The sequence below is a fragment of the Populus euphratica genome, unplaced genomic scaffold (genome assembly GCF_000495115.2).
Source record: "Populus euphratica unplaced genomic scaffold, PopEup_1.0 scaffold71.1, whole genome shotgun sequence".
Taxonomy (NCBI): Eukaryota; Viridiplantae; Streptophyta; class Magnoliopsida; order Malpighiales; family Salicaceae; genus Populus; species Populus euphratica.
Genome location: NW_011499949.1, coordinates 634944 through 646401, shown reverse-complemented (window position 1 = coordinate 646401; position 11458 = coordinate 634944). Strand labels below are relative to the sequence as shown.

Here is an 11458-nt window from a genome sequence, read left to right as displayed (position 1 = left end):
ATAATTATATATATAGATACAATCTTATTCACAGTAAAAGTCTTTAATAAAATAACTAATTAAAAGTCATATATTAAACTAAAAGTCATAAATTAAACTAAGATTCATGTATCTATTCAGTTAAATATGAATTTATCTTGTATTAGGATTTGATTTACATATGTAAATAACATTAAAACTCTATATTATAAATAAGACTGACTATCGTAAACAATGATTGATCTCACAAATTCAACTTTTTGTAAATTTTACTGATTTTCTTTACAACTTTATTTATTTCTTGCACTTTAATTCCTATAATCTTCTTCTATAATGAGATTTTATGGTGTTTGTAAAACAGTTTGCTCTTATTGAAGGTTTTAAGGTCTAAAATCTCCATATTATTTTATTACAAAAAATTAGCACCTCATCAAAGATTAATCCTAAGTATAATTAATTTCCAACATATTTACATTTGGAATTCATGGAAAGAAAAGGTCATTAGTATAATCATTTAGATAATTAATGTCACATGCAATTTGACCTTATGATATTATTAGCCAGCAACCAATTAGAAAGAATTTCAATTTTATTTATTTATTTAAGAAATAGAGAGAGCAGTTAGAAATTGAGTGTCATACAGCTATTTAACTGTAAAAAAAAAAAAAATTATTCACCCGTGAAATCTCCATGAGAAACAAAAAGGCAGTCACAGTAAATAACTCTGGTTTTTAGTTTTTACCGTATAATAACTTGGGCAACAAGTTAGAGGCTGTGAAACGAAACCAAAAAAAAAAATGTGCACAGTGACGTGTCCTCTGTAATCTGTACTACCTTTCACACTTCAGTACTATAAAACAGACCCACATCTCCTTCTTGCTTGCCCCACACGCCTTTCTTGCTTGCTTTCAATTTCTTGCTCTCTAATTGAAAGGAAAACTAATATCATCAATGGCGTCTCCTGCCCATCTCATGAAACCTGCTCCTTCTCCTCTAAAGATCATCCCTGCTACTGGTAATGGTACCAGCTTTACATTCCGCCCAACCAGTACTGCTCCTCCTGCTAATATCCTCCTCAACACTGACACTCTCCGCGACTTTGACAACCACTATGTCCACAGAGACCCTGCTTTTGGCTTTGACCGCAGCTACTGTGTAGGCCTCCCTCGCAGCAGTGATGACTCTCTCTCTGGTACCTAGTTTTTTTTTTTTTTTTCACTCTCTACTTTATCTTCTTTCTATTTCTGGCTTGATTTGAATATGTGTTTGACCCCATTTTCAGCACCAAGGAGCCACAACCAAGTGCTGAACTTGATGGATCCGTTCATGGCCAATCCTTATCCAGTCGGTCCGCTACTCCTTTCTGCAGCCATACCTGGCCGGAAGCGTGGACACAGCTGGGACGCGTATGAGACTGATGTTGCTCTGAATATCAGCATTGACATGCCTGGACTTGACAAGGAGGATGTAAAGATCACCGTGGAGCAGAATAGCCTGCTTATCAAAGGCGAAGGCAAAAAGGAAAAAGATGATGATGATAACGATGAAAAGATGGCTGAAAAGGGCAGGAAGTTTTGTGGCAAGATGGATTTGCCAGTTGGGAAGAGGTACAAGACTGGCGAGATTAAAGCTGAGATGAAGAATGGGGTTTTGAAGATGGTGGTTCCTAAGGTGAAAGAGGATGACAGGATCGATGTTCTTCTGGTCAAGGTTGAGTAGCTTGCTTGCTAGGTTGCAGACTTGCAGCGCAGGGAATACTGTTTTAGGGTTTGTTGGTAAATGACTAATGAGGGCTTTCGTTGTTAAGGTGAACAAGCAGTAATTAGTAGTCGTTAAATAACATTAGAGCTGTTTGCGTGAGATGAGGACTAATCTGATGAATTGAGGCTGATGAAGTCTTTTTAATCTTTGTTAATTTTTCTGTTAATTACTTTATTAATATAGCTGATCTTCCGGCCATCTCTTACGTTGCACATAGGGTTTCTTTTCCCACCATCATAGAATTCAATAAATTACACGGAATTGTTTACAGAGATGATCAGGACACAGCTCGGGTTAAAAAGATCAACTCTAAAAAAAAAATTATAAGGTGCTCCCTTAAGGAGAAGGAAAACACTTTGAAATTTTATTTCCTCCTCGATGTTTGAACCTTTTTTTTATTTGACTTTTGATAATATATATATTTCAAAGATTCTATCATAAATAAAAATGTTTGTTCATTGGGTGATTTAATTTGTAGCAGATTGAAAAACATAATTCAAGAAGATAGCTATTTTTTAATAATCAAGATCTTATTCAAACACAAATCAACTCCATATTCAATATCAGGGTATTTTACCAAGCTAGCATAATTTGGTAAATAATTTCAAGATTTAACGCATGATAAAAATATATATTAGAGAAATAGTACATGTTTATTCAATTGCTAATGACAATTGTTGTTTTATTAATAAATTATTAATGAAAATAACAATTGTCTTAAACAATTGCTATATATTGTCATTAGCATCTTTATTAAACAACAACTAATAACAATAAATAGCAGTTCTTCAGTACACGAACACTAATCTAAATAGCGGTTAATTACGTTATCACATCATAATTTTAGCCTAAAACCAACCTACAATTGAAATTCAAACCATTAATTACCAAATCTCAAACCCATAATTAAGAGTGTGATATTTTAACATTATTTTTATTTGTTAATTATAATCACAAATTAATTTGTGTTATCTTTAAACATTGTTTTTATTTATTAATTATAAAGATACTTGATGATATTAATAACAAAATATAACAATATGCATTTTTTAACTTGTAAATAGATGATTTGAAATTTAAAATAATTTGTTCACAATGTTTACCTATTAATTAATGATTTTAAATCATGCTTATCTAAAATAAATATGAAAATGCATAACATCTAAAACAACATTAAAAAGCAACATAATAATTAGCTACAACAATATTACAAAACTAATAAAAATAAAAATAACTCTTAACTAAACAAATAGCACAACATAACATAATAACTTGCGCTAGGTTTGGTTTAATGATTTGATGTATTATACTTATATATCAGCCCATGTATCTCTCCTCAAAAATTATAAGATTCATTTCTCTAAAAATAAAATTTTTTTACACGTCCCATATTAATATATACTAGAGATGGTGGATTGTTCAATTATAATCAACATGTCTATCTAAACTACTAATAAAATACAATTGATTGCTCGTATTTATATCAGACAAGATTTGTTGTTTAAAAGTAAATTGTCTCGTGCAATTGCACGGTCTAGATAATGCATTTTAACAAGCTAAAAAATTATATGGGGGACAATTGATGTCCTTAAATCCATGACCAATGTACATACAATAGAAGTAGTTGACATATCATCTTTTGAATAAAAATTTTACATAACCTGTTGTAATATCAACAATTCAATTATTTCTCATCATTTACCAACAACATAAAATTTGTATATTAACAATGCAATTATTTCTCATCATTTACCAACATCAACATATGCAATTATTTTCCAACATTTATTAATATCAAAACACTTCAACATCAACACAAGTAATTATTTCTTATCATTTACCAATATCAATGCAAATAATTATTTTTCAATATTTATCAATATAAAAAAATAAATATCAATGCAAGTAATTATTTCTCATCATTTACTAATATCAACACAAATAATTATTGTTTATCATTTACCAACATCAACCGATACATTCGTTTCTCAACATTTATTCAATATCAAAATATTTAATAGCGTGACTTCTACCTGACAAGTGGATGGGTTGGCTTCATCAATAGCATGACTTTCACATGCCCATATGATTTCATCTTCTAAGACAACATCATTTAAGATCAATATCTCTTCTAACAGGTCAAATGTAGTACGACATATCTTGAACTAAGAATATGCATAATGATGTGCAGGTTCATCATCATTATTTAAAGATTAGCTATAACACGTCGACCATTATATAATAATTATTCAATCTAATATGAAGTTAATATAAAGTATTAATTCATAAACAAGATGTAGCCGTTTTGTCTAGACCTATAAAAAAGAACAATTACTTTCAACATTTTGAATCCAACATGCATAAGGCTCATATTTCATCTCTTTACATGGAAGAACATGGGTTGGGTTTGGTGTAATAATTTAATGTATTATACTGATAGGTGGGTGCCTCATTTATTTTTGGTGGCAAATTTGTCTCACTCGAGTTATTATTAATAACTTTTTTTTTTTGTGTCATTGAATTTATTTTATCAAAATATTTTTAATAGTATTGGTAGTGTCGTGATCAGAGCTTCACTATCTTCATGAACTTTTTTTTCTCTCTCCTCTCTCTCACCCATTTAATAATTTTTTTATGGATGTTGTTATTTTAAATAGTGACAAGTTATAAATGTCATGTTTCTCAATCGTGACATATATAAATTGTGTTATTTCACCAAAAACAATTTTAATTGTGCTATTCCTTCAATTTTTTTAATTTACTATGCTTATTTATTTTTAAAAAAAATCCTCAAATGATGATCCAATTATTAAAAAAAAATACCATTTTAACTCATACCTAGAGCTCAAATATGAAACAACATAATGTCAAAGGATTAGTTCACAAAAAAATAATCCAGAGAGTGAATTGAAAAGATAGGTTAATCTTTCAAACCCACAGCTCGTGGAATCCTCGATGGGAGTTTAATGAAGAAGCTCGATTTCTAATTAATTTAATATTAAAGGATGAAATAATAAAAAAAAAATATCTAAAAAAAGATTGCAACAAAAAGAATATTAATCCAATCACACTTGAAAAAAAATTTGAAGGAGGGTGAGATTGTAAAAAAAGAAAAACTTCAATTCTAAAAATTAATCAAAACAAGACAAATAGCAATACAAAGAATGTGAATTAAATCTAACAAACAAAAAATTAAAGAATGATGAAATTGCAAAACAAATAAATGCTATTAAAAAATCATTAGCCTAAAAAAGAAAAGAAAAGAAAAGGCGAGCCCAAGTAAATCCTCTAAAATTGAGTTAATCTTTCAAACTCGTAACTCAAGAAATCTTAAATCCAGATTCAATCAAGAACCTTAATTCCTGACCAATTTAATATTAAAGGATGAAATCATGAAAATAATTTAAATTAAAAAAAAGTTGTTAAAATAAAAAAAAATTACAATTAAAAAAATGAGAATTAAATAGTATAGGAAAAAAAATAAAAGGGGATGAAATTATAAAAAAAACTTCAAATCTAAAAATTATCTAAAACAAGAAAAATAACAATTAAAAAAATAAGAATAAAATATATTAGATAAAAAAATTAAAGGAGAATGTAATTGAATAAAAAATCAAATCTAGAAAACATTTCAAATAAAAGAAGTAGCAATAAAAAAAATATAAAACAAATTTATATAAAAAAAAATAAATTGAAGGGTTGCTTTGAAAATAACATGTATAGGAAGCAAGGTGGAAAGAGAAATGAATGAGAAAAAAAGGATAGTTTATCATCACCAAATCACAAATCAAAATACCACATATATTGCTATTAAAAAGATTCCTCTTAAGATGATTTCAACCAAATAAAAAAGGCTCATTGAAAGTTGTTGCATATGTTATTTAAAAATGATAAAGTGCCTTCATATACTAACACGTATATTACACGTATCAGTTAATTTTTTTTAATAATATTTATATTTAATAGCATACTAAATTGCCCTCGAGCCAATATACATATGTAAAAACAAAATTAAAAGATAAAATAGCATCTAGATTTTTATTTTTTAAAAAATATTTTTTTAATTGTATTATGCTAACAATAAGGAAAAAGCAAAAATAACCTTAAACTATAGCTTATTAATTTTTTCAAGAGCAATTGTATTGTGCTAAAAAAAAAGTAAAAAGATGGAGTTTTCCCTGGTGAATTTTATAACAACTAACAAACCATATAAAATACGAATTACCCCTAAAAACAAATTCCTTAAGTTTTTTTTTTAAATAACAAAAAAATTATTACACCGTCACGGTAAATAATAAACTAAATCTATAACTACATTATTTTTGTTTCTAAATTTATTTCATAATAATTAGATTGAACTTGCTTCTAAACTTTGTCATTGCTTCTCTGCCATGCATAAAATCATCTTAACTTTGAAAATAATTTCCTTCATTCATTTTTAAGACCCAGAGGTATTCGATAAAATATTAAATAGAACATCTTTTATTCGCATATAAACTAAAATAAATTAATTATAAGAATTATTTTAATAAAAAAATTAAAGAATTATTAGCTGATTTTTGAGTGGTGATTATCAAGTCAATTAAATAATTAAATGAAATATAGTTGTGATTGTTTTTAAAGTATTTTTATATTAAAATATATTAAAATAATAATTTTTTATCTTTTAAAAATAATTTTTAATAATTCAAAACAAAAAAAAAAATTAATTTTTAACAACAAAACATTAAGTTTTTATAAAACACCATTTGCATCAGTTCCAAACAATACCACACTAAGTCATCAAATTAATTTGATTTTTTTGACCGAATCAATTGAAATTTGTTTTATATATATATATATATTTTTAATGCGAATCAATCAACTCAAGCCTCGGGTCGACTCATTGTTTATCCGAAAACGGGAAGCTGACAGGGAAGAATAGTAAGGGGTAAAACGGTAAAAAAAAGACGCGAAAGGGGTTACACGTGGGGAAGAGAGGGAATCAGATGCGGAACACCACCAATAAGAGCACTTTAACTTTAAATTAAAAAAAAGGGCCCCCGTTGGCTTGCTCCTCTGCCTATTTATTTTTCAAAGCCAGAGTCAGATCAAAGCAAAGACGTTCACGCTGAGTCGGATCAAAGCTAAAAGAGGCAGCGAGCCAGCCATCAGATATTGTCATCCTCTTTGATTTAAATCATTTCTTACTGTTTTTATTTTCTCTGATATTTTCTCTCTCTCCAAACAAAGATGGCCGATCAGCTGACCGATGACCAGATCTCCGAGTTCAAGGAAGCTTTCAGCCTCTTCGATAAGGACGGCGATGGTATCTCTCTTTTCTTTTATTTTTTTCACTTCTTTATTTCTCAGATCTAACTATGTTTCCGTTGTTATTTTACCGTTTTGGTGCCGCTTTTGCTGTTTCTTAGCTTGATCTGTGGCTGTTCTGCGTTTTATTTATTTCGACTGGTCGTATGGCAGCTTTTCTGTTTTTTTTTTTTTTATCTTTTATTTCCTTGAGGATCTGTTTTGAAATGTGCTAGGTTTTGATCGCGATCTGTGTTTGTTTAGATTTTGGATCATTTCCGGGGTTATGATTCGGGCCGGGTTGACCGAATTGTTTGTTTGTTTTTAATGAGGGAAATGATGGGTTTTAATTGAAGGAATAAATTTGGGTGGAATCATGTAGGTTAATAAATGGTGTTAGGAATGATCTGTTAATGTCTAGATTAAGCTGTAGAAAACTTGCATTGGCAAATCGCAATCGGAATTGCAGGCATATTTTTGTGTTTGGGAACATGGGATAAGCTATTTAGAAGAGCCAAATTGGTAATATGGCTTTTTGAATACTGTAGATATAGCATTTTTTTCATATATGCACTCCAATGGAAAAAAACCATTCAGAAAAGCCAATTGTATTTTAATGTTTTTGATATTCTAATGCAACTCCAATCAAAACCTCCCTGTTGCATAAAAATATATTAAATAAACTCTTAGCTCCTTTGACCAACATGTAGGAATAGCTATTCAACTTAGAAATGCTATTTTGGCTCTTCAATATAGCTCTCACCTTGGAGCTATAAAAATGATGATTAAAGTTGGAACTTGCTCTGCTTTTATCTTGATTCTATTTTATGAATGATTCGTGTATTTTGTTTCAATGATACTGCCTGCAATTTGTTGAGGGTTGCATATCTTGGTCCGCCCTCTGCTCACACATCCACGCCGGACTTTTTTGGAATCATATTCATTATTTGAACTTGATGAGGTTTAGTGCTAGCTATACAATAATTGTTATTGATTTTATCTCAGGCTGCATTACTACCAAGGAGCTTGGGACTGTGATGCGTTCATTGGGCCAAAACCCAACTGAGGCAGAACTCCAGGACATGATAAATGAGGTCGATGCTGATGGGAATGGTACCATCGACTTCCCTGAGTTCCTCAACCTCATGGCCCGCAAGATGAAGGATACTGATTCTGAGGAGGAGCTCAAGGAAGCTTTCAGAGTTTTTGATAAGGACCAGAATGGCTTCATTTCTGCCGCTGAGCTGCGCCATGTCATGACAAATCTTGGGGAGAAGCTGACAGATGAGGAAGTTGATGAGATGATCCGTGAGGCTGATGTGGATGGTGATGGTCAGATCAACTACGAAGAATTTGTGAAAGTCATGATGGCCAAGTGAGGTTTACTCACCTAAAACCTAAAAACCAAATGCATAAAAACAAAAAAAGAGAAACAGGGCAAATAAGTTTGATGAGAATTCTATTTCCCAATTAGGACATCTTCATTTGGTGTTATTAGCTTCAGCTGGGTTGTTTGTTCTGTTGTTTGCATTATTTTGTGGCGCGTTTCTTTAATGTCTACTTGTTTGCTCTGTTTCTTGTCCAGTAGCTTGGCTTGTTAGCATCATCTCATTGATGTTTGGCATTTTCTTTCTACCTTTGGTATTATGAACATAGAACTTTTGGGAGAATTGGATGATTTTGCTTATGGGTGACTAATTTTGTTAATATTCCAAACTTCAGTGTCACTTTTTTGTTTGATTCCATTCTTTGTGTGGTTTGTTTGAACATATTATGTGCTGTATCTTTGGCCATTATTTCATCCAACTTGCTGTAGCAATAAGACATGCTATTGCTTATCTGTTAAATCTAACAGTAATAATTAAGATGTCAATGAACCAATTTAGCTGCATGTGGTCTGATTCTTTAATTGCATTGCCTCTCACCTTGGCATCCCTAGAGATGGAGAAATTTTATAGTGCCCGAACAGCAACTAGTGACACCCAAATAGTTACTCTTTATGCCACTTTAAAGGAAAAGAAATATATAAATAATCTTGTCATTTTTGGTGGGTCCTTAAGTTTAGAGAGTACTTATAGGATATAACTACTGGTTATATTTTGTAAGCACCGTAAATATTTTGAATTATAGAAGTTCACGAGCATATCTCTTAAATCATGGTTGGACAACTGCACTAGCTGTTCAATCAGCAAAGAATAACCATCCGGTTTCCCTCTTTAACTGGGCCTAAAAGATGACAAATTCATCTGCAAGCATCTTTTGGAGGGTTTTTTTTTTTTTTTGCCTATTTAAAACTTATTTTACAGTTTTCTCTAATCATGTCATGGGTGTCCAGACAGCACAGGCAGCCACCATCCTACTTGTTGCCTGGCCTCCATCCTTGTATCTCTGGATTCTTGGTCTTACTGATAATAAGCAAGATTTCACACACTTTTTTTTTTTTTTTTGATTTACGTGGGGTGTCCGGGTCAGCTTACGCGCACTACGATTAATCCTCATGGTCTACTGAACATCCTGCAAGCCCAGGGAGTAGGTAAAGCATCGTGGGGGAACAGGCGTGCATGGTGAAGTTCGAATCCAGGTGTGAATCCAGGTGTGGAGGAAGGGAACAAGGGGAGCTAGACCAGAACTTTACTTGCTGTATCTCTAGATTCTTGGTCTTACTGATAATAAGCAAGATTTCACACACAAACCCTCTTCTTAAAGGGGCGGGCCATGAAACAAATTCTCTACCTCACAATACCCTAGAAGGATGCGGAATTAGGAATAACTTTACAAAATTCCTGGCTTTGCCTTTGACCCTTTTACCCTTACAGCCCAGAGGTATATTTTAGGGATAGAGAGTCATGGTTTGTATAGAACCTTGCTTGCGACGTGTTCTTCGTCAGCTAAATTAACAAAAACATGCGTGAAGATGTTGGACCAGTAAAAGAAAATGGTGTTCTCAAAGATACCATTACTTGATTATCAGCAACAGATAGCTAATAACTGGGTGCTTTTTCTTCACATCTTCCCCTAAAGAAGCTGATGATTTGGATTCTTCTGATGTACAGAAAAAGAAAAATGAGAAGGGACTCGAAGGAAGGCAGCAATATAGGTGGAGTGAATAATCATAAGCCCGAGAAAAAAATGCTGTAATGTGTTATAAGAGGGAGTTTCTTCTCCCTTGTTTCTCTATGAATAAGAGAGAATTCTCAAGAATGCTTGTTTCTGATCCAGTGCTAGGCTCTAAAATAATCTTGCCATAGTTTTATTTATCACTGAAACTAGCAGTCGATATGGTTTCAGGGCTCGCGTGCTGAAGGGTTAGAAACAAATTTTTTTTTTTTTTTTGAAATAGGAATGGCAGTATCACTCTCTTTGATTTTTGTTTTTTACTCGGATTCTTAATCTATATTTTGTCCAAAATACTCACATTATTATGTATTCCATAAAATTAAAAAACAATATATAAATACACAAAAGGGGTTATATATTTGAGGTATTTTTAAATGAAAATAAATTTTTTAGGTCAAAAAACTAGAACCTCAATCTTCTGATTGACTGAAAAATGCTAGACATTTATTCTGCCAAGGTGGTGGATAACGTGTTTCTCATTAAAATACATAAATAAATAAAAACACAAGCATATGACGTTTACTATTAAAAAAATAATAATAATAAACGAGAAGTGAGGTCTGGGCTTCAAGTCATAGATGTGCATGGGCTTTTCATTTTGGATCTAGCAGGCAATCCTGGCCTAATAGCTCCAACATTACTTGATTTTTTTTTATTAATTATTTTGTATTTAAGTATTAATAATCATGAAAAAAATAATTAAAAATAATCCATATAAAATAAAACAATTACAGATAAGAAAATGATTGGATAAAAAAAAATTAACGGGCTGATATAACTTTTTGCATGACCAACATGCAATTTAAGAGAAAATAAAGGAAAGCTTACAAATGTAGTAATTTTGTTGTTCTTCTATTAAATGTAAAAATACAAAAACATCTTGTACAAAAAAATTGAATTATTTTATTTAAGGGCTATATTAGTAATTAATTACCAAAATAACTCTACATGATCCTTAAAAAGGTGAAAAGGCCACATTAGTAATTTTATTCATATGGAAAATAAAAGGAAATTATTATTACTAAGTTGTTAAAAGTGTAGAAACCAAGCACCAATAAATAAACAAATAAGACATCCAAATACAAATAGCACAATAATTCTCTACCGTCTTCAAGTTCGAACTGCCTGCTGAGCAGTCGCAATTTGCAGAACCAACATGATCAGCTAATTGCAGAAAAACTATACAAATCACAGCTGAATTAATAATCAGGATCAACTGTTCCTGTTATTTTCGACATCAGACGTTATTTCTAGGATCATGGCTTTTCACTGCAATAAGTACGTGCAGATAGATATGCCAGGTCTCCTTGAT

The 11458-nt window shown here is 31.1% G+C and overlaps 2 protein-coding genes and 1 long non-coding RNA gene across 3 annotated transcripts; 2 read left to right on the top strand and 1 right to left on the bottom strand.

The window, feature by feature from the left end:
• Nucleotides 1-872: 872 nt before the first annotated feature.
• Nucleotides 873-1938, top strand: LOC105137833 (heat shock 22 kDa protein, mitochondrial-like). Its single transcript, XM_011043722.1, has 2 exons — nucleotides 873-1171; nucleotides 1262-1938. Exons 1-2 carry the CDS (start codon nucleotides 931-933, stop codon nucleotides 1696-1698), a joined length of 678 nt encoding a protein of 225 aa, XP_011042024.1. The 5' UTR covers nucleotides 873-930; the 3' UTR covers nucleotides 1699-1938.
• Nucleotides 1939-6784: 4846 nt separating this feature from the next.
• Nucleotides 6785-8745, top strand: LOC105137830 (calmodulin-7). The gene is made up of 2 exons (XM_011043721.1): nucleotides 6785-7048; nucleotides 8035-8745. The coding sequence occupies exons 1-2, from the start codon at nucleotides 6973-6975 to the stop codon at nucleotides 8406-8408; spliced, it is 450 nt and encodes a 149-aa protein (XP_011042023.1). The 5' UTR covers nucleotides 6785-6972; the 3' UTR covers nucleotides 8409-8745.
• On the bottom strand, nucleotides 8580-10502 carry LOC105137831 (uncharacterized). Its single transcript, XR_844654.1, has 2 exons — nucleotides 9719-10502; nucleotides 8580-9459 (listed from the first exon to the last, which is right to left on the bottom strand). It is a non-coding gene; the product is annotated as an uncharacterized LOC105137831 (long non-coding RNA).
• Nucleotides 10503-11458: the final 956 nt, after the last annotated feature.